The 23,447-nt window shown below is 47.0% G+C and overlaps 1 protein-coding gene across 1 annotated transcript in view; it reads left to right on the forward strand.

Moving 5' to 3' along the window:
- The window catches only part of ALPK2 (alpha-kinase 2), a 136,305-nt gene that overhangs the window by 32,891 nt on the left and 79,967 nt on the right, over positions 1–23,447 (forward strand). The window contains exon 4 of the mRNA XM_010854830.1: positions 16,386–18,105. Coding sequence (XP_010853132.1) covers positions 16,386–18,105 — 1,720 coding nt within the window. The remainder of the gene's footprint in view (positions 1–16,385; positions 18,106–23,447) is intronic.

The following is a 23,447-nucleotide window of genomic DNA, read 5'->3' on the forward strand; positions in this document are numbered from 1 at the left end:
TTCCGTCCTGACCAGCCCAGCCCTGTTTTCTCCCTGCCAAAGGTCTCCCATGAAATTTACCTCCACTTTTGCTTCATCACCCCTGGGAACCTCTCCTGCCCTCCCCACCACCCTCTGCCTTTCACTGTCTTAGAATTCTGTGTTTGCCTTGGACCCCGGCCTCAGACTCCATCAGTCCTGACTGCCTGGCTTCCCTGCTCCAAAACCCAGGCACTGGTTCACTTTCTCTGAAACCTATAAGGCTAGACCAGTCCCAGCACCTTCAACTTCTCAGCTCCTGAGCCATCAGCCCAGGCCTCAGGCTGAGTCCCACGCATGTAGTTGGGGAAGCCTGATACTCTGGACCCTCCCAGGATCCCTTCCAAACCACATCTGAGCCACCCTTGAACCTAGGAATGAGCTTGATACATAAGAGGTGTCTGGATCTGGCATGATTTGTTGACCTTGCCTGTATGAGCTCAAAAATACCACAGACTGGGAGGCTTAATCAATAGAAGTTTATTTCTCATGGTTCTAGAGGCCTGAGGTCAGGGTGCCAGCAGGGTGGGGTGAGGACCCTCTTCTGGGCTTGCTGATGGCTGCCTTCTTGCTGTCTCCTCACATGGCAAAGAGAGAGAAAGTGGTTGGGGGAGGACAGGCTCTCTGCTATCTCTTCTTGTGAAGGCACTAATCCTATTGCGGGGGCCCCACCCTCACGATGTTACCTAAGCTTAATCACCCCTCAAAAGCCCTCTTACCGAACACCATCATATTGGGAGTTAGGGCTTTAACACATAAATTTGAAGGGGACACAATTCAGTCTATAGCACTGCTCCAAATTTGGAAGGCGTCCCAGCCATGCACAGGGTCAGGCCTGGACCAGGCCCGTAGGGGTATATGTGGGACCACTGGTTAAGAATCAGAGATTTGCAGCACTCTGCAAGCCATGAGTGGGTACTTAACAAGGGCTGGCTTCAGAGTCATAACCTCCCAGGTTCAACTGTTAGCCCTACTTCTTGACTGGGCATGTCTGTATCTGTAAAGGGTAAAAGAAAAGAAAGAAAGAAAGTGAAGTCGCTCAGTCGCGTCCAACTCTTTGCAATCCCATGGGCTGTAGTCTACCAGAAAAGAAAGAAAGAAAGTGAAGTCGCTCAGTCGCGTCCGACTCTTTGCGATCCCATGGGCTGTAGTCGACCAGGTTTCTCTGTCTGTGGGATTTTTCAGGCAAGAGTACTTGAGTGGGTTGCCATTTCCTTCTCTAGGGGATCTTCCTGACCCAGGGATCGAACCCAGGTCTCCTGCATTACAGGCAGATGCTTTACCCTCTGAGCCACCAGGGAAGCCCCATAAAGGGTAAAGTGGAAATAATAACAGTATCTCCCTTGCAAGGCTGGGGGAAGATGTCCTGAGATAATACATAAAAGGTTTTTAGAACAGTGCCTGGTACTGACCAAATGCCAGGTAAATGTTCACTTTTTCAGGGTCTTCTGTGTTTTATTAGATACTGTTAGTCACTCTTAGTCATAAGAGTTTAAAAGTGGGATTACGTTACCTTCCCATTTCAGAGAAGATGGGGGCCAAACAGATCTCGGAATTATTTTTTTTTAAATAATTTAATATATTGATTTTTCGGCTGTGCTGGGTCTTCGTTGCTGCACGGACTTTTCTCTGGCTGTGGCGAGTGGGGGCTGCTGCAGGCCTGCTCTCTCGCTGTGGTGCTCAGGCTTCTCACTGCGGTGGGTTTTGCTGTTGCAGAGCACGGGCTCCAGAGCACAGGCTCAGTACTTGTGATGCATGAGCTTAGTTGCTCCTTGGCATGTGGGATCTTCCTGGATCAGGGATTGAACCTGTGTCTCCTGCATTGGCAGGAGGATTTTTTTACCACTCAGCCACCAGGGAAGCCCTTGGAATTCTTGAATGAGAATCTTAGTGTGATTCCAGAGCTCGTTTAGAATGACCAGGGCTTATATAAGTGTTAAGAAGCCTAGCCAAAGGCATGGACTCTCCCCAGGTAGGCAGAATAGATGAAAGACTGTATGTGAAGCTTGGGGCAATGATTTGGTTCAGAATTGATCGTTAACTAAATTCTGAGCCATCTCTGAGTTCCAGTGTTACTCAGGCCTAGGGTGCTCTCACAAGACCCTTGTCCTTGCTCTTTCTTCTTCTGGAATGTTCTCTCCCCAGATAACCCTGTGGCTAGTTCTCTTACTGCCTTCAGGTCTCAATCACCTGAGACCTTCTCTGACCCGCCATCTAAAATAGCACCACCTGCCCCCAGCATGTCCTGCCTTCCTTGTCTTGCTTCAGTCTTCACGTGGCACATGATGTAATGTGTGTCGTGTGGGCACACGCAGACACACATACTTATCCGCTTTGCGTAGGTGTGATAGGCACACAGTACACTCCTCACATTTGAAGTGTTGAGTTTGGTGTGCTCTGACACGCGCACACAGCCGTGGCACCATCACCACTGTCAAGAGAATGGACACGTTTAGTCTCCCAAGGGACCTCTCTGTGCCCCTCTGCACCCCCACTTTCTGGCCCTCTTTGTGCCCCCCCCCCACCATCCTCACACAACAAGCTTTTGGTCCCTGGAGACTCTCTTAATCTTTTCTAGAATTTTTGTAATTAAATGAGATCGTGGAGCATGTACTCTTTTGTATCTGGCTTCTTTCATGCCACGTAATTATTTCAAGAATCATCCGTGTTGTTTGGTGTATCAGTGGTTCCCTCCTTTTTTGGCTGAGCAAAAAAGGAGGTTTTTGGTTTCTGAGTTTCATAGTTTGGATCTCCCAGAATTTGTTATCTTATACTTGGACACGGGTTATTTCCAGTCCTGACATGTATTTATTTATATTTTTGTTTGTCATAGTTTTTCCCCAGCTTGAAGGTAGGTTCCACGGCAGCAGAAACTTGTCCGATCTGTTCCCTGCTGTACCCCCAGCACCCGGGACAGTGAGCTCTGTGGGATGAATTACACAGTGCATATGGTGCATTTGTTATGTTCTTTACTGAATCTTCATCTGAGGGGAGGGGAAAGAGCTGATGGCATGCGGGATGCACCACCCCTAAATATGATACCTTGGCATATGAAAGATCTTAAGTTGAAGGAATTTTTAAAAAATGGAAGAAGCAGAGAGATCATTCTGACCTTCCCCCGTCACCGTTCTTCCCAGAAAGAGGTCCTATTAATAAAACTCCCCGTGAAAGGTGCATTCCCTGTGCCCAGAGGAGGGAAGGCCTTCTCATCACCAGAAACGGGGAAACTGGGGCAAGAGCTCTGTACAAACAAACCTCGTGAAAGTCACACGTATCTCCCCGTGGCCTCCTCACCACTTACTGCCCACAGCGCACACCTTCTGTCTTGTCAGGCCTTTGCACAAATTTATCATTTCTGTGTCTACACAGTATAGACGCTTCTTGTTCTGGTCACTTCTCTGAGTCTTCGCTCTTCTGTGAAGGCTCCACGTGCATGTACGAGTTAAATAAACTTTGCATGTGTTTCTCCTGTTCCTCTGTCTTTGTCAGTTCAATTTTTTCTCCCCACAGAGCCATGCTCTGGACAGCCTTCTGAGTTTCGGGGGAAGGATTTGAATCATGGTGGCTTCTCGGTGGTCAGCCTGCCGGTCCTTCAGGGGCTGTGCTGTTTAAGGGGGTATGAAGATAGGGACTGTTAAGAGGCCTCCCGCGGGAGCCATAGGACCAGGCCACCACGACAGTGGCTCTGGTCACCCCCTAAGCTGTGGGAGCCTGAGCTTCTGGTCACTCTGTGGCCGCACTTCTCTGGCTTTGTCATTCCCGGTTCCCTGGACCGCTGCCCCAGCTGTGGGATGCTTCTTCCTTGCCACTCCTGCCTACTGCTCCCCCAGCGAGGGGCTGCTCCCCCGGGCACTGTGCCAACTCCCCACTTTCCTGTCTGCTGCCAGCTGCCGGGCTGGCTCCCCCAGCAGGCACCAGGTGATATGGGAGCAAGGCAGATGGGCCAGGGAAGAGGACCAAGGGGGAGGCAGCTGGCACCACGGCTCTGACAAGAGAGCAGCAGGCAAAGAGAAGCAATCACATTGTGAACGGTTCCTTCCCTGACCACAGTCTCCTAGGCTGCTTTTGAGAGAGAAGTTCTCCGGTCTGTTTTTGCAGTATTTCCTCCTGCCTGGGTCGAGCAACTAGTTTTTTAAAAAAGCGAAACCAACTCAGTCATAAAAAGGAATGAAATTGGGTCAATGATAGTGATGTGGATGAACCTAGAGTCTGTCATACAGAGTGAAAAAAGTCAGAAAAAGAAAAACAAATACCGTATATAAATGCATATGCATGGAATCTAGAAAAATGGTCCTGATGAACTGCCTGCAGGGTAGGAATAGAGATGCAGACGCAGAGAAGGAACCTGTGGACACAGCTGGGGGAAGGAGAGGGTGGGAGCAACTGGGAGATTAGGATTGACATGTATACACTCGTTGTTCAGTTGTCAAGTCATGTCCGACTCTTTTGCAACCCCGTGGACGGTAGCCCACCAGGCTCATCTGTTCACAGGATTCTCCAGGCAGGAATACTGGAGTGGGTTGCCATTTCCTTCTCCGGGGAATCTTGCTGACCCAGGGGTAGAACCCATGTCTCCTGCATTGGCAGGCAGGTTCATTACCTCTGGCCCACCAGGGAAGCCCATGGGTAAAAGAGCTAGCTGGTGGGAAGCTGCTGTAAGCACAGGGAGCTCAGCCTGCTGCTCTGTGACGACCTAGAGGGGTGGGCGGGAGGCTCCAGAGAGAGAGGATGTATTTACACTTACAGCTGATTCATGTTGTTGTACAGCAGAAGCTATCACCACATTGTAAACCAATTATACTCCAATTAAAAAAAATAAATGAAATGAACAACAAAAAAGGCAAAACCAATTTAAACAGCCACTAAATTTCACAGGGGCATCTGCTCGGCATTTCCTACAAACTCAGCTCAAATGGAGGTGCCAGTCAAGTGACAGCTGATATTTTTCTGAGGGTTTAATAAAGGGACATTCGCTTTTCGTAGACGTGGTGGAGTCGTAGAGCTGGAAGCGACTCCAAGGCCTTGTCTTTCAAAGTTGGTTTTCCCTGGGAGCTCGTTAGAATACCAGAGTCCCAGACCCTGGCCTGGAAAATCAGATGCTGCCTTTTAACGAGATCCCGGGTGATTAATGTGTGAGAGGCCCTGTTCTATGGATTATCTGGCCCCTGGCTATACCTTACCCCTAGAGAACTCTTGAAAAATATTGATACTTAGGTGATACTCCCAAGAAATGCTGATTTAATTGGTCAAATGCAACTGGTCCAATCCAGTTCCATTATAGACCCAAGACCCGGAGTGATGGTGGGACCCATCCAAGTTCCTAACAACTGGTTAGGGCCAAAGCTAGGATTAGCCAAGAATGGTGTCCTGTCCCCCACTGCATCTCATTCTGCTAGGGCTGTTCTCCAAAACAAGTCTACTAACACACTTGCTGGAGTAGAGCTCAAAAAGAAGTGATTGTGAGGACTTCCTTTAAAAATAAGGATTCACAGACATCCCTAAAAGTCCAGTGGTTAAGACTTCACCTTCCACTGTAGGGGTTGCAGGTTTGATCCCTGATCCAGCATCTTAAACCAAAATCATGGCCAAAACCACAAAACATTGGGGGGGAAAAGCAGAAGCAATATTGTACCAAATTCAATAAAGACTTAAAAAAAAAAGGATTCATGGAAGGCCTATCTTATGCCTGGGATTGTCCAAGAGCTGGGGCTTCCCTGGTGGCTCAGATGGTGAAGAATGTGCTACCGTTGCAGGAGATCCAGGTTTGATCCCTGGGTCCAGGAAGATCTTGCTTTTCTTTTCTTTGTTTAAATTTTCCTAAGCACTGTTTTTATTTGTAGAGAGTCCTAACCACTTCAGAGGCAGGAGGAGAAAGGGTTTTTTTCTTTTTTCCCCAAACCAAGGGCCTCTGTAACGCTGTCTGCCCTGACAAGCACACATGCCAGCGGCATGGCTGTGAAGTGACTACAGTGTTTAATCTCTCGCTGCTGGGATAACAAGGTGACGTCAGTCTCTGCTTCTGTAAGAATCCTGAATTTAGGATTTTTGACTGTCACTACTCCAACTTCTATTTCTGAAGGTTTGAAATTAACTGACAGCAGACAGGCATAAAATCGCAGTTTCCACTGTCCGTTCAAATGTCCCATTCATATGTTTTCTTCACTATTTTCTCCCAAGGAAGCTGGTTGACCCCTTTTGCTTCACTCCTGCTGCAGTGGCTTTAACCCATGGTAGCAGCAGTCCAGTACTCTTGCCTGGAAAATCCCATGGACGGAGGAGCCTGGTAGGTTACAGTCCATGGGGTCGCTAAGAGTCGGACGCGATTGGGCAACTTCCCTTTCACTTTTCCCTTTCATGCATTGGAGAAGGAAATGGCAACCCACTCCAGCATTCTTGCCTGGAGGATCCCAGGGACGGGGGAGCCTGGTGGGCTGCCGTCTATGGGGTCGCACAGAGTCGGACACAACTGAAGCGACTTAGCAGCAACAGCAGCAAAGCCCATGATCTCATGGAATAGAGTCAAGAGAGAGGGAGTCACACGTTAGACACACCAACAAAACTGGTCCACGGTGGTCTTGGAGAAGGAGGCAGGAAGCCACTAGCTTCTGGATCCATCTGACACAACTGGATATTTTGCTGTTTGACCGGATGCTAGGAGGGAGTGGAGGACCAACTCCAGGGTGCATGGCCCCAATAACTGGTAGAACAGAATTGCACATTTTTGTGAGACGGAAAGCAGGTTTGGATGAGAAAAATCCAGGTTTGTCTTGGAGCATGCTGGGTGTTTAAATGAAATAACAGTGTTAGTCCTTCAGAATTCTAAGCTAACTGACTTCTGTGAAAGAGCACTGGGTCCTCCGAGCCAGGGTCCAGAGTTGCCTGGTTTTCTGTCCTGCTCTCAAGAGGCCATGTCTTTCATAGATGGATTTGCAATTTAATCTAGGAGTCTTGCTGTTGTCACCATGTCCTTTGAGATTTCCGGAGACGTTCTGGGACACTGTGCCAGCTTGGTGGCCTGTCGGTGAGGCCGGTGGTGATGGTTTCCAGCTACCCTTGAATTTTCTTTTGAGAAGAGGGGTCTGTTGTCTGTTCACTAAGCCTGTTGGGAGTAAAGCCATGAGATGGTGTCCTTTCTGAAACCAGTGTGCTCATGTCTTGTTCACAGAATATCTGGTTGGTCTGCATTTGATCCTAGAGGTTCAAAAAGCTGCCACATGCTCAGCACTTTTGTGCCAAATGAGAGCCAGGAAGCCACCCCCTGACATGCCCGGGCCTAGCCCTAACCCTCCTCTGCCGTCCACTGAGCGATTCCCCCACCTGCTTCACCAGGTCCCCAAGCTGATGTTCTGTTAGCTCAGTGCCTGCTGAGCCTCAGTCACCTAGGAGGCTGAAAAATGCCAGCAGCACAGCCCATCACTGAGATGCTGCTTAACTGGTTTTTTGTTTTGTTTTGTTTTGGTGGGGCCCTGGCACTGGTAATATTTTCCGCTCTTTCAAACAGGTTTTATTTTTTAGAGCACTGTTAGGTTCACAGCAAAATGGAGCCGAAAGCAGTTTCCATACCGCCCCCCGCCTCCAGTGCAGACTCTCCACATTCTGCATCCCCTCCCAAGAGCAGGGCGTTTGTCACAACTGGTGAGACTCTCGGACACACCGTTACCAGCCCAAGTCTGCAGTTTGCATCAGAGCTCACTCTCTCTCTCTCGATGTTGTACATCCCATGGGTTTGGGAAAATGCCTGATGACACCTGCCCACAAATATCGCATCCTGCAGAATGGTCTCCCTGCCCTAAGACTCCTCTGGCACTGGCAGTTTTTATAAAGCACTGCAGGAGATTCCAGGGCAGGGCTGAGAACCACCGATTTAGAGCTTCGTGTGTCCCGGGCCCTGCTTTAAGCCCTTTCCAGGAATTAGCTCCGTAACCTCATGTCAGCCCCGGTGCAGATCCAGTGATTGTCCACCATCACACGGCGGACGGACGGCGTGTGAACCCAGGCGGGCTGGCCGCCAAGCCTGCCCCTACGCACAACACGCTGTACTCACTTTGCAGCCTGCCTCTCCCATCTGCTCAGAATTGCACCTGAATGGAGAGGGACAGCAGACTTGCCCGGCAGTTCGCTCCTGAGCAGAGTTCCATGCCTTCCAGCCCCCGACACCCACCCTTCAGGGCCTCCTCCCCACACGGCTCATCTCTTCGCTGACCCTCACCTGTGACCCGCTGGGTCTCGCTTCTATACATCTGCCTGGAGTGCCCGCCCCTCCTCCCTGTCCAGCCAAGTCTAATCCTCCCCACTGGGCTCAGGTTACCCGCTCCTGGCTCTGTTGCCCGAGATCCAAGCCACCCTGACCTCTCCCCTCCTGTCTGGCACAAGCACTCCCTGCCTCCACGGTGCCTTTGAGAATTCGATGACTCTGAAGTTTGCAAATTATGTCCTGCTCCCTGTTTAATACCTGAGAGTTATCTCTTGGCCAAACTGCTAGCTCCCCCAGGGAAGAAAGCAGGTCTCATGCCATCCATGTTCCGTCTCCTTTTTCAAGTGCCATGCCGTGTGCCGGGTGTATGTGCTTGTAGGTCGAACAGGACTTAGGGGAGGATGGGATGTTCCTGCTTAGCTGGAGGCCTCAGGAGAGCGGGGCCTCTCAGCCTCACCCTGGTACCCTGTGCAACATGGTGAGCCTCTCACAGAACGATTTCCACTCCTCCCGAAATGAGCACTCTCATCTGCTTCCCGAAGAACTGGAGCTTGAGGTCCAAACCCCTCAGTCTGGGATGCAAAGTCATTCATGATGTGGACTCCACCTCCTGGTCAGTAACTCCTCCTGCTCCTAACTGGCCTGGGTCAGCCCCACCTTCTGCCTGCGTGTGTGCGTGTACACGCGCGTGTGTGTGTGTGCGTATACGTATGTGTTGTATGTGTGTGTACATGCTCAGTTGTGTCCGACTCTTTGCAACCCCGTGGACTGTAGCCCGTCAGGCTCCTCTGTCCGTGGGGTTTTCCAGGCAAGAATACTGGGGTGGGCTGCCATGTCCTATTCCAGAGGATCTTTCCAGCCCCCGTGTCTCCTGTGCCTCCTGCATTGGCAGGTGGATTCTTTAGCACTGTGCCACCTGGGAAGCCCCGTCCCCTGCCTTCTTTGGGTCAAGTGCAGCAGAGAGCCAGTGGCCCTGGGAGAGGGGGAAATGCAGGTTCCAGGGGCCAGCTCTGTAATAGTGAGCACAAGAGGGGACAGGGGCAGACTGTCCCTGGAGCAGCACAAACCAAAGCCCCCTTCATCTCTCCATTTGTCTGGTTCAGCACATCTGTTGGATAAGTAACTAGATAAATCGGTGCATGTCCAAGGAATCTCTTTATCAATTTTAAAATACATCTAGCTTCTTGCAGAAAATATCAAGAAATTCCATGTGTTTGTAGTGTTAGAATTCTTCCATCTCCGTAATGAACGTAGCTTTGGGGCATGGAAAGGAAACGCAAGCCTTACTTACTCCTTTAGTTATTCTGAGTAAGTCAGTTTATAAAATGGACAATAGCAGTTAGGCAAGTCATAAAATACAGACACTTAATGTCAAAAAATATTATGACCTTCACCCTGTGCTCTGACTGCGGGAAGGACAAGGATGTCATCATGTAAGTATGCACTGAGTCCAGCCTCCTCCCACTGTTGCACAGGCAGGCTCAGGGAGGGGCCGGGGAGACAGCTCGTTCCCAGATCTTGTTTTCTTCCACTGGAACATGGAATGAGTAATAGAATCATATCTGAAATTCAGAGAGGGTTCCAAATCTTACCTCTAGCCAACAGTTTCAGCTTCTTCTCCTACCAGCTCTGCCTTCAGGGCACCTGGCCACATCTCACAGTTTGAGTTTCAGCATTTTTAATGATGGTGAGAGCATTTTGGGGGAGCGGGCAAATGACATCCAGGAGACAGAAGGAAAGGAGCAGCAACAGGAGCGGGCTCATCTGCTTCGCATTCCACACAGATGCAACTTATCTTATTTGTGCCACTGTGGTCATGAATAAGGGCTTCCCAGGTGGCTGAGTGGTGAAGAATCTGCCGGCAATGCAGGAGACCTAAGAGACCCAGGTTCGATCCCTGGGTAGGAGAGATCCCCTGGAGAGGAAAATGGCAATCCACTCCAGTATTCTTGCCTGGAAAACCCCATGGACAGAGGAGCCTGGTGGGTTACAATCCATGGGATCGCAAAAGAGTTGGGTATGACTTAGCGACTAAACAACAATAATAACAACAATCATGAAAAGATAAATGTATGAAATAATGCATTTGAAAGCACGACACCCTTCGGGGATGATGAGAATCATGGTGACAGAAGTGGAGGGATTTAAAAGTGCATCCGTTTGGATTGGTCTATTGCACCAACGGCTAAAGAAAAAAATGACTCCATGTCTTTTATTGGACTTGATACATTCTGTTCCCCAGCTCCTTGTCTTCATGGTCTTATTTGATAACATCACTAGTCCTGTGGATCCTTTTCCTGGGTTCTTAGTTCTTACTCACATTTATGACACTTGTTCACAGGACACAAAAACATCCCAAGGAACTTCTAGAATTAGCGCTACCCCCAGCCTCCTGCCCCCCCCCCCACCGACCCACAGCGCCAGCATCAATGGTAACCAACCTCCTCCTTCCCAATCCAACACATCGGTTTGCCTATTGTTTGCCGTAGTTGTTATCCCGTGCTGCAGGCAGCCGTGATGTGAAACTATTGGCTCTCAAATTTTTGGACAAAAATGCTCTCAGGAAAAATATTGTTCATATTGACTGAGCTCTGTCACATAAAGACAGTCTTGTGGGTGAGGTCGTCCAGGTCAGCACCAGACAGGTCATAATACTGATTCCCTGGGAAGGGGGCTTCAGGAACAGGGGCTTCCCACCCTGTTCTTTCTCCTTCAGTGGTTACTGGGCTGCAGATTTTCACTGACTGTGGGCTCTTGCTTCTTGAGACTACCATGCAACTGGGGATAGGGGAGAGGGCTAGGGTGAATTAAATTGCAAAAAACTCACTCTTCTTGCTGGGAGTCAGCCATTTTTCTTGAACAAATGCTACCTACTTTGCCCTTGACTGGTGTTGAGAGCTCTGAAAAAGTTGATTCAGACAAATGCTGCCTTCTCGTTGTAAAGGAGGAAACTTTTAGGGGTCCTTTATGTCACAGTTTTTGCTGATGCTTTTCATCTTCTACTTCATGCCGTTTAGCACAGAATTGACTCACATTGTTATAAGTGAATATTCATATTATTTCCTTAATTTAGAAGTTTGGAAAACTTGTATCTCTTTATAAGCTTGATAGTTTCCCAATACTTCAAGGCTGTTCTGACAAGGGTAAGAGTAATATTAATGAATGTAATTCTTAAAAATATTGTATATTGAACCATATTAATATTAGGAAGATCTCATGAACCAAGTTTTTCCAAATGACCAATATATGATACAAAATCACACATGGGTTAAAGATCCATGTAAAATGCAGTGCAGACCAACAGATTCTGTGTCACATGTATGAAAAATTAATTGATCATGTTTTGGATTCCACATTGCAACTAATCTTTGTGTGGTATCAAAGAGGTTATCTGAAACCATATTAAAAAGACCATTAAAATGCTGGTTCCTTTTCCAACAACGTATCTGTGTGAGGCCAGATTTTCTTCATATACTTCAACCCAAACACTGTAGTGCATCCCATTGAAAACAGAAGCAGATACAAAAAATCCAGCCGTCTTCTATTAAGCCACAAGCTACATGAAAAAAATGTAAAGCAATACCACTCTTCCAGTGTTCAAGAGCTGGACACGACTGAAGCAACTTAGCATGCACAATGTTACTTTGTTTTGCAAAAAAAAAAAAAATGTTTTTTTCCTCTCTGGTGCTGTCCTGGTATTTTTCATAAAAATATGTCGTTTATGCAAACTTGTAATAAGGCAATTTTTGTTCTTTTTGAAGGAATAAACAAATGTTTTCAATTTTTCCATAACTTTAATATGGTCAACATTGGTGGATATTACCCCTATAAACAAACGTCTGTTGAATCCTCGATTATTTTTGAGCGTTTAAAGGATCCTGCTGCCAAAATGTTTGAGAACCTTTGGTTTAAACCAAATAGTTCAAGCTCAGAAGAAGCCCCATTTACTTAAGGTCTCATGCATCCCTTTTTCTCTAATATGGAAGTGATTCATTTAGAAAGAACCTAAGAGTATTCAGGCAAGATTTTCACAGCAAGGTGGAGGAAGGCTGCTGTCTTCTTCAGCCGAAAGGAGAGGTATGCAGGTATGCAAGGAGAGCGCAATTAATTGTTCAGGGAATTTCTTCCCGAATGGTTTTGAATTCCTGTCAAATCACCGTGGGGCCCACAGGCAGGCCACTCTGCCAGCACTTCACCAAGATTCTAAACCCCAACCTTGTGTTCATGCCATTTCAACGGCTACCACCGAGGTCCCTGCTTTGAATTCCCTTTGCCCTTCTGGAATGCACCATGCAACTTGGCACAGAACTGACTGTAAGCGCCTCTGAGAAGCTTACAACACCTCTCCGGGAGATTTTTAGTCATTTCAGGGCTGGACATGATATCTCCCCCATCTCTTTTTTTTAATTTGGAAAATTTTATTTATTCATTTGGCCACACTGAGCAGCATGTGGGATCTTAATTCCCCAACCAGGGATTGAACCTGAGCCCCCTGCGTTGGAAGCTTGGAGTTTTAACCACTGGACCTACTGGGGAAGTCCCTCCTTGACTCCCCGTCAGCTCTTACCGTTATATTGGTTCACACTCTTGTCGTCAGTTTACCCATGAAGATGCAGACTCAGAAAAGAAACCCTTTACTTGCAGATGTGATCTTTCTCTGCACCCTGTCATTTCCCTCCTCTGTATGTGCACTTTCTAACAGGACACACAGAGCCAGGCATAAGAGTCAGAGACTCTGGTTTCCTCTCTAAGCTCCGCCACTTACCAACTTTGTCACTTTGGGGGAAATGACTCCTTTGAGCCTTAGTTTTGCGGACAGGGAGCAGCCAGCATACTGTTTAATAGAGGAGGCATTCAACAAGGCTGGGTTTCTTGCCGGATTTTCTCCACCTCCTCGTTAGGATGCTGAGAAATAATTATCTAGGACATGCCAACCGCAAACCATAACTCTCTCAAAGGCACTCATTAGACAGTGAGAAGTTAATTATACTTAATCCAGTTCCTCTTCCTCTTTAATGTACTCAGGATGACTTGTAAAATCTTATATCAGCTAAAACACATGTTCCATAAAATCTGACATTACTAAATCATAACATTCCCATATCTGTTAATTTCATCATTCAGAAATTAAATGCACAGAATCCATTGATTTTCGCCATATTTTTCTAACATTTGTTGTGTTTTCCCTTCTTGAGTTTTGTGAATCGCCTCTGTTCTCTCCTTTATTCCTTTCTTACCTGTCCTTTGTGCCTCTCAGGCTCATTTTTTCCTCTTCCTTTCTCTTCTTCCTACATGAATCATAGTACCTTCAGGGTAGCTGGTTCGTTCAGCAGATGGATCATGGCCTGGATAGAAGAGGAAATCAGAATTACTTGGGATTTTCCAGAAGCCCCTGGGGGCTGTTTTATACTCTGTTTAAGCTCTCTTGTGTGCATGCTCAGTAGCTTCAATCCTGACTCTTTTCGACCTTATGGACTGAGGCCCGCCAGGCTCCTCTCCGTGGGATTCTCCAGGCAAGAATACCTAGAGTGGGTTGCCATGCCCTCCTCCAGGGGATCTTCCCGACTCAGGGACTGAACCTGAGTCTCTTGGATCTCCTGCATTGCAGGTGGATTCTTTACCACTGAACCACTGGGGAAGCCCCATTTAAGCTCTCAACTGAGGCCAAATCTCCAAGAACGCATCAGAAAGATGCATGAAGGGAATGACGTGGGCCATGTGAAATGCTCCTCTCAGCTTCAATTGAAGAGACCTCAGCCTAACTAATAATGAGGATGAGGATGTCTTTGAGGGTAGGCCAAGGACAATTCGTAGCAGAATATGTTTGGGAACTTGAAAAGTAAATTCTTAGGCCCTCTACCCACAGATTCTTCTTTTTCAATATTTGTTTATTTATTTACTGTGCTGGGCTTCCACTGTGGTGTGCAGGAGCTTTACTTGGCATGTGGAAGCTAGTTCCCCAGGAAGGGATCAAACCCTCACCCCCTGCATGGGGGAGTGTACAGTTTTAGCCGTTGTTCCCCAGGGAAGTCCCTAGCCACAGATTCTGATTCAAGAATTTGAATCTGATGTAAGATTTTACAAGTCATCCTGATAGTTTCTGCAGACTTCTTAAGAACCAGAGAAAACCTGGTCTTAGTGCTGCCCCATCCTTTTTTTAAAAAAGTTATTTATTTGTGCCAGATCTTAGTTGCAGCACATGGAATCTTTGATCTTTGTTGCAGCGTATGACACTGACCAGGGATTGAACCCAGGCCCCCTATATTGAGACCACAAAGTCTTAGCCACTTGACCACCAGGGAAGTCTCCCCTCCCCTTTTTAAATGGAGTTCTATTTGACACTGAATACCATGTAAGTTGAAGGTGTACAATGTATTGATCTGACACCTTTATATTATAATATGACTGCCATAGCAATGTCAGCTAACACTCTTATCACATCATGTAATTATCATTTTATCACTTTCGCTTTCTTATAGAGTATATATGGCATAAAGTTTCTGCTTCACAAAGTCCTTTCACCCTGATTTTGTGATTTGAACCTCAGAATAATCTTGTGAAATAGACAGGAGCAGCTACTGATTCCCCCAGAAAGTTGCCCTAAATCTCATTCTCCCTGTGCTATTGGCCATGACAAATTTAGAGATTGGCTATGGGTCAGGCCTGGCCAACCTCGGACACCTCGAGTGTCTTCTACTTGAGAATCAAGTTGCCAAAAAAACAAAGCATTAATGCAGTTGAAATTAGTTTGTGCTTTCTGAAGATGAGGGCTTTGTGAGTGGGTACCCAACAGTTGAAGGCTTATGAGCACATGTGAGGTCAGGAGACAAAGAGGGCCCTCCAGTAAGGAAGAGAGAGGATAAGGAAGACTGTGTCCCACGGCTGTAAACATCTAACACTGACCCTCCTGGGGGAGACATTTGTGCATCTCTTACACGTGTGAGTCACTAACAATCTGACCATCACCTCTGAGCCTGAGCTAGACCCTCAGCTCCTGCTTTCTGAAGATGGATAGTACATAAAACACCAGCAGTGTTACGATGAGGTCAAATGAGATAAATAAAAGTGCAAATTCAAAAGTAGAAATAGGGACGTCCCTGGTGTTCCAGTGGCTAAGACTCGGTGCTCCCAGTGCAGGGGCCCAGGTTCGATCCCCGGTGGGGAAACTAGATCCCATGTGTGCACGCGTGCAGGTGTGCGTGCCGAGTCACTTAGTCGTGTCCGACCCTCTGCGACCCTATGGACTGCAGCCCGCCATCCCACATGCTGCAAGTAAAGATCCCTCATGTTGCAGCAAAGATCAAAGGTCCTATGTGCCTTATCTAAGACCTGGCACTGCTAAGTACTAACAAACAAATAAAACTTAATATTAAAAAAGTAGAGCAGGTACAACATGTGTTTATTGAGACTGCAGAGCCTGGAGAAGTGTTCTAAGGGGAAAGGTCAGCAAAGCATGTCAGGCTCCAGGCGCCATGTGGCTCCAGGCGCCATGTGGCTCTAGTCAAGAAAGGGAGGGGCCCCCAGCACCATCCTTTCTGGAGCAGGGAGAGCAGGCTTGGCGTGATCCAGGATTCGGTTTCTTCCCTGCTGAGCCAGAGCCAAACACTGGGCGGGTACTGGTCAGGATGGCATGTGGACATTGGTTTTCAGCCAGAGGGGTTCGTGGCTGTGGTTTAGACTTTATAGTCATGTTAAATTAAAGAGGAAAGGGCACTGTTCTTCATGCACATAGTTCTAGTATGGTGTTAGCTTTACAGCCTCCTGGCAAGAACCATGTTTTCTTAGCACAGTCTTTAAAAGAATTACTGCTTATAGTAGCCCACTATAAGATTCAGAGTGCTTTAGTTTTTTGTGTACTATGCATTCCTTCAGAAAGTAATGCTGCTTCAAGTTTCTATAACATAACATGACTTAAAATAAAAGAGAGAAGAAGAAACTAGAAACTGTTTCCCCATTCATCTGAGTTATTCTCAGCATTTTCGATTTGGGGTAAGACTGTGAAAGTCTTAAGGGAAAATGCTGAGCATCTCAGCCCGTTGCCTCTGACCACAAACCCCTTCCCAGGGGGACCCCAGATCTTGAGTGTGCAGGAAAACCACGGTCATTGTGTGTGTGTGCCAGGATGCAAGGCATGTCGGCATGCAAACTTACGTGTCTCCTCTCTTCATCCTAGCTGTACCCAAAATGACACTGCTGTTTATCAAGTCTCTGCTCGGAACTGTTTTGGGATGATCTGCTGCTCTGCTTCCATTGAAGTGCAGTGCCCACCAGAGGACCAACCACTCTCTCCCAACCCAAAAGATGACGGGCACACAGGTTGGAAACACGACACGGAGACATATGAGCAGGAGAGCCCAAACCACACTGATGAGAAAGAGCATCCTTATAAGGAAGGAGAAGGTATCGCCTCGGGGCCTCCTACATCAGCTGACGCCCCCTCCTCCAAATCCAGCGGTGCTCATTCACTCCAGGTTTCGGCCGACTGTGACCCTGGCGCGTCTGGCTCTGACAACCCCTTGGCGGTTAAAGACACGAGGCAAACGGAAGAGGCTGGTGGTGCTGCTAACACAGAGGGCGTTGCGGACAGGTTGCGTTTTCCTAGTTCAAGTGATGCTCCTGATAAACAAGATGTGTGTGGCCACAGGGCCGTGCATTCCGAAGTACCAAGGTTAACAGATGGTGTCTTAGACCCTGAGGGCCCTAACGAGGAAGCCTTGAACTCTAGTCACCAAAATGCCAGAGTCCAGAAGTACATCAGCTTCGGCCTGGCCCTGACACGGGCAGACTCGTCCGCTCCTCCAGGTACCAGGCCCGTCAGCCCCCCGGCTTCCAGCACAGACTCTGACAGTGACTATGAACTTTGCCCAGAGATAACCCTAACCTGCGCCGAGGAGTTTTCAGATGATGACCTGGAGTATCTGGAATGTTCCGACGTTATGACAGATTACTCTAATGCGATCTGGCAAAGGAACCTGCAGGGGACGGAGCGTGTTTTTTTATTAGAAAGCGATGACGAAGAGATGGAATTCAGTGAGTGTAGCCTGGGTGGGTGTGCGCGTTTCTTCAGTGAATTGGGTTGCAGGCCCCCGGTGTCGGATGACACGGGCCCCATGGATGCCACCGCTGGCCTCTGTGGTCATCACTCACCACCCCAAGAAGTGGGGGGAAGGAGCAGCCGGGCCTCCACGCACAGAGCCTCATCCTTGCAAGAGGGGATGCCCCTGCCCCTGGGACTTCAGCAGGATGGACCGGCTACGGTGACAGACCCGGGCAGGTATAAACCACCCGCTGCCTTGGAGGCTGCTGAAGACGGTTATCCAGGAATTCAAGGAGAAACCAGAGACAGCCACCAGGCCGGAAAGGAATTCTCTGGTGACAAGCTGCTAAACATGGATAAAGTGGTGGCAGGGACAGAGGGGAAGCACTTGTCTGGTGAGTCAGGACAGCCAGGGATGAGCCGGTGTCTGGAGACCAGGGCCGAGAGAAGAGTAGGGGGGAAAGACGGATGGAGCCAGCGGGGCTCTGAGAAACCTGCCAGGACGTGGCGACCGGGAATTAAGGGAAAAGCCAAGAGGCTGAATTCCAGCCTGGAAGAAAGGACGGCGGAAGCCTCCCTGGATCGCCTCTGTCCCAAGGGACCTGTTAAGCACCCACTAACCCCGAGTGACAAAAGAGTCAGCTCCCATGCCAGAGCAGAGGGGGCTGATCTGAAGCCCCAGTTGCCTGCAGGAGGCCCTGAGGTTCCAACCCAAGCAGAGCCAGAAGCGAAAATCCTGCAGGCTCCACCCGGCTTGCTCTCCAAGGAGGAGACCTTGCACTTCCAGAGAGAAGGGGTACGGGTTACCGACGTATTTGAAACGTGCAAGGTTTCAGGCTGGAGTGATCATCCTCAGGTAGGACTCCTCTTTCACAGTTTATCAGCTCAGATGTATTTGTGTGTGTGTGCGTGTGTGTATTTCCTTTCCCTCCACATTCACAATTGCTGTGCCACAGTGTACATCAAAATAATTCTCCCGGTACCACCAGGGGACTTGTGAATGACAGGGGCTGCTGCTGGGAAGGAAATCTGGTTTTGAAAAAAGGCCCAGATAAACCCTAAGCCATCCTAATTATAGCAAAAGACAGATAGAAGTGAGAGGCACTAATGGGATTCTGGACAGCTGGAAAAAGAAATCTGATATTTTGTCTACTGCATGGGTTTTATCAGGCAATGTCACTATTCAGAAAGTTTTCAAGCAAATGTTTTGGGTGTAGTCTTTAAAAGAAACCAAAACATTCTTTTTGGTGATTTTCCAGGACACTTTTGAAACTTGGTAAGTGCTGGCTTTTATCAGAATTCATAGAATGAATGAGAGATTTTGGTGTGTCTAAAAGATTTGCAGAATTTGCTTAATGATGCTGGAGAAAGTAGAGAAAGTAGACTTTGCTGTGCTCAAAAATCTAAGTAGATTTTTGAATGAATCTCTGTTTTATTTTTCTTAGACCACATAGTGTAAAAGAGGCAAAGAAAACACTGCAGGAATTAAAAAAAAAAAGTTTTACCCTGTTACTGATTTGGGGGTATATTTGAAAGAGATGGAAAAATTAATATACTAAGGATGTTATGTGATATATGAATTTATTATATTTTTAAGCGTGCAGGGTTTTAAGTGGGCTTTGAACTGATGCTGTATTATGGCCAAGATTTGATTTCTGTAAATACCCACAAAAAGTTATTTATCATTATTTTTACTCGGCCTCTGCTTTCCCTTCTCCCAACTCTGTCGTAGGAACCTAGTATTGTTTTTATAGAAGACTAGATAATACTCCAAAGAAAACTAAATATTCCCAAGTGCATTCAGTTATTGAGTTCACTTTGGGAAAAAGTAAAAATTTAATGCACTGATGATTTCTAAAGGCCCACTCATAAAATAGCCAATCTGAAAAAATCTCCATATGTATGGTAGTTTTTCTTCCCTGAGCAGATTCTTCTGTTCCACTGGCCAAATTAGCCATGTGAGGGCCACATTTACTCCACTCTTTTGCAGGAGTGCCAGCTTTACCCTATGTGGTTGTTTAACACAGCAGTGACCACAGACTCAGGCCCGAGATACATTTAAGGAGGGGTTTTGGCCAAAGAGTAATACAAAATTAAGCTGCAGCGTTCATTTCTCCATGTCAGTACACACAGCATGTCCTTTTCTGCTCATAAACTACTCTGCCTTGCTCAGCTGGGTGCCTTTTCACAGCTGTTTGGCATCCACACCGAGCATTTCACTGGGCAAATTATTTCAGTTATTAAGCGCTGTGTGAAGGGGGAGGTGTTGCCCAGTGGCCTCCCAGAAGTCAGAGGAGGGGAAGGGGCTATTGACAAGGCTAGTTTCAGACCCACTGCTGTGCAAGGCAATTCCTAGCTCCCTCAGCTGCCCAGAGCTGAGAGGCATCGAAGGAGGGAGCCCCCTCTCTCATCCTCAGCTTGTGCTCTAAGCTCGATTCTGAGATGGGGAACTCTGGGGACCAGCAAGCTCTCTTGTTTCCTGGCAATGCAGCGAAATAAAACAGGCCGTCTCTGGGACCCTGTTGTCTCTATTGAACTTCTTAGGGCACTCTTGCTTACACACTCACACATTCATGAATGCACACCCACCTTGCACGCTCTCAACTCAAGGTCCCATCTGTGTTTTCAGGCATGACCAAGGCAATGATCTCAGAACGATGAATATGACTTTTTAGATAGCTTGCACTCTGCAGGTGGAGGGACCATTTCTCACTTTGCTGTTCTCTGTAGCAGAGCCAGTCTCTCACTCAAGTGTCAACATGAGTAGAAGCTGTATATTCAAAAACAGTTTTGTGCTGTAGAAAAATTTTGACTAAAGCAGGAAAATTATGCCACAGGGATAGTGGTATAGTGAGCACAGATTTCTTTTACCCATGCAAAAAGTTACTCCCTAATTGTGGATGTCTGTGCTTCTTACATATGTGCACAACATAGCCAGATGTATATCAAATGGCTAAATATTGCAAATGTGATACAAAAGCATTAGAGGGTCATTGAAAACCAAATCAAACTTTTTATAATGTTGCTTAAAAAAAAAGCCCAAGTTATGGGGGTGAATCCTCCCATAACTAAGTCAAAAGACATTTAGAATATTTATTCTCAGACATCTGAGGCTCATGAGAACTTAAAATTTGAAATGGCTAAAAATTCTTGGTTGGGGGTAATATTAGCAAATTTGCCCATTCTTGACTCTTGCCTGATTCACTTACCTTTAAGGTGCCCAGCAGTAGAAACAGTAACCAGCATCTTATCTTTTAGGATATTCTCTTCATCTGTGTGTTGCTTTTAGCTTCTGAGAAAAATTCCATGTTTCTAATTCTGTGTTACAGCACAAGGCTGACATGTAAACTAAACCATGTCCAGGGGTCCTTATTTCCTGTCTTCCTTTCCCACTCTTGCAAAGCAAGGCCATCTTGTTCTGATCTGTCTTGGAGTAGTACTTGCCCAGGCTAAGATTGGAAAGCCCCCAGTGTCTACATTTATGGAAGATTCCTAAGTTAATCCCAGTTTGGGAGTGGAAAACGGAGAGGGTACCCCAGGCTAACTTGAATCGTCTTCAAGGATTGCACTGCCAATCCTTCACCTTGGTTCTGATCTTGCTTTCTTGATCCAACTCAGAGGCGAGGCCTGCCAGTCTGCCCATCTTAAGTTTCCCTGTAGCCATACTGGGGTAAGATCATCCTTGCTTTTAAATCAGAAGTGCTGTGTCTGTTCTTCTGCAGAGTTGCCCAGCCTCACCCCAGAGAGATTTGCATTTCTTTAAAGAGATGGGATCTCAAGTACACAGTATGGAAATGCATTCTTAGGTTCTGATAATTAAGAATCTTCCTGACCAGGATATAGCACTAAGCTTAGAAGGTGAGCTCCATGATGGTAGGCAGGCTGGTCACCGTTTCATTCAGTAATATGTCCCAAGTCCTTGGGATCATACTAGTCATATAATATGCGCTCAATAACTGAATGAGTAAGTAGCCACATGGTACTAGGTTGCTAGATTGAGTCCTCTATCTTTTTTTATTAATGAGTCTGGCTAGAGGCTTATCACTTTTGTTTTTTCTTCTCAAAGAACCAGCTTTTAATTTCTGATCTTTGCTATTGCTGTCTTCGCCTCTGTTTCATGTATCTTTATGATACATGCTCTGATACATGATACGGCTCTGATCTTTATGATTTCTTTCCTTCTATTAACTTTAGGGCTTTTTTGGTCTTCTTCCTCTAGTGGCTTTAGGTTTAAGTTTAGGTTGTTTATTTGAGACTTTTGTTTCCTGAGGTATTGCTGTAAACTTTCTTTTTAGAATTGCTTTTGCCGTGAATTCCAGGTATTGTCAAGTATGATTCTAATAATCACTGATCTCAACAATTTGTGGTCTTCATCTTCCTAAGTACATTCCTTGATTCCCTTCACATACCAACCTTCCCCTAGGAAATTGCTGTCTGCTGCTCTTCTGGCCCTGGGGATAGATTCATGCTGTGCTTAGTCGTTCAGTTATGTCCAACTCTGTGACCTTTTGTGCTGTAGCCCGCCAGCCTCCTTATCCATGGGATTTTTCAGGCAAGGATACTGGAGTGGGCTGCCATTTTCCTACTCCAGGGGATCTTCCCGACCCAGGGATCAAATCCACATCTCCTGTGTCTCCTGCATTGCAGGATTCTTTACCCGCTGAGCCATCGGGAAGCCCCATCATTGGGAATTGATTGGTTTATGCCAAGCTGGCCACACCTTGCACTTGGCTTGCCTTGCGAATGCCAGTGATTCAGATACAGCCTTGGCCTTAGTGGTGTCTTATCAGCTCTCACTCACTGCTAACTGGATCCGGGAAGACCTCACCATATCCCCAAGCATTCGGGGCCTTCCACGATTATGCCTCTGTCTACCTGAGAGGCGAAGCAGACGTGCACACTGGTTTCCTCATCTGGAAAAGGAGGCAGTTTCTCATACAGGCAGTGCTTTCTTCCACCTTCAGGTCTGGAGTGCCCTCGATTGGCTTGTTGCCAGCTCAGTTCACCTGGTCCTTCAAGGCCAAGGTGCAGGCTCCTTCAAATTGCACTTCCCTGAAGCACATTCCTCATCTTTAACTGTGATTTCTTCTTCCAGAGAAACAACATTCTTGTCTGCATTCTTCGTATAATGTAGTGGGCTCTGGAGCCATGTTTGGTTCCTGACTGTGTGACCTGGGAAAAACTAGTTAAGCTCTCCCAGCCCAAGTTTCCTCATTTGAAACAAAATGATAGCAATAATAACAACAGTAATAATAACAACCACCACCTCACAGAGTGCTGTGCAAATTAAAACTTTCATATAGGGACTTCCCTGGTGGCTCAGATGGTAAAGTGTCTGTCTACAATGCGGGAGACCCAGGTTCAATCCCTGGATCGGGAAGATCTCCTGGAGAAGGAAATGGCAACCCAGTCCAGTGTTTTTGCCTGGAAAATCCCATGGATGGAAGAGCCTGATAGGCTACAGTCCATGGGGTCGTAAAGAGTCGGACACGACTGAGCGACTTTACCTTCACCTGGGGGTCTAGTGGCCTGGATGCCATGCTCACAGTGCAGGAGACTGGTTCTATCCCTCGTTGGGGAACGAGATCCCACATGCTGCAACTAAGACCTGGCACAGCCAAATAAATAAGTAAGTAAATATTAAGAAGAAAAGATAGAGCCATGCATGTAAAATGCTCAGCACAGTACCTGTTATGCAGTTAACATTTAATAAGTATTATCATTTTTTTGTTTTGTTACTTATCTCCCCATATTAAAAACGTTAAGGGCTGGCTACAAGATGTTTTTTGCTTTTTCTTAATTGAAATTTTTAATAATTGTCCATGCATAGATGTGAGAAATAAGACAGAGAGGCCACTATACACTGTGGCCAGCTTCCCCTGAGGCTAACATTTGGCAAAACTCTGGTATAATTTTCACAACCGAGATGCATTGATACCATCTGCTGATCTTGTTCAGATTTTCCCTTTTTACTTATACTTGTGTGTGTGTGTGAGTGTGTATGTGTATTAGGATCTACAGAAATGCGTCCCTTGTGTGCATGCACGCTAAGTCACTTAAGTCGTGTCCAACTCTTTTGCAACCCTATGGATTTTAGCTCGCCAGGCTCCTCTGTCCATGGGATTCCCCAGGCAAGAATACTGGAGTGGGTTGCCATGCCCTCCTCCAGGGGATTTTCCCGACCCAGGGATTGAACCC

This window comes from Bison bison, unplaced genomic scaffold (genome assembly GCF_000754665.1).
Source record: "Bison bison bison isolate TAMUID 2011002044 unplaced genomic scaffold, Bison_UMD1.0 scf7180017864349, whole genome shotgun sequence".
NCBI classification, from domain to species: domain Eukaryota; kingdom Metazoa; phylum Chordata; class Mammalia; order Artiodactyla; family Bovidae; genus Bison; species Bison bison.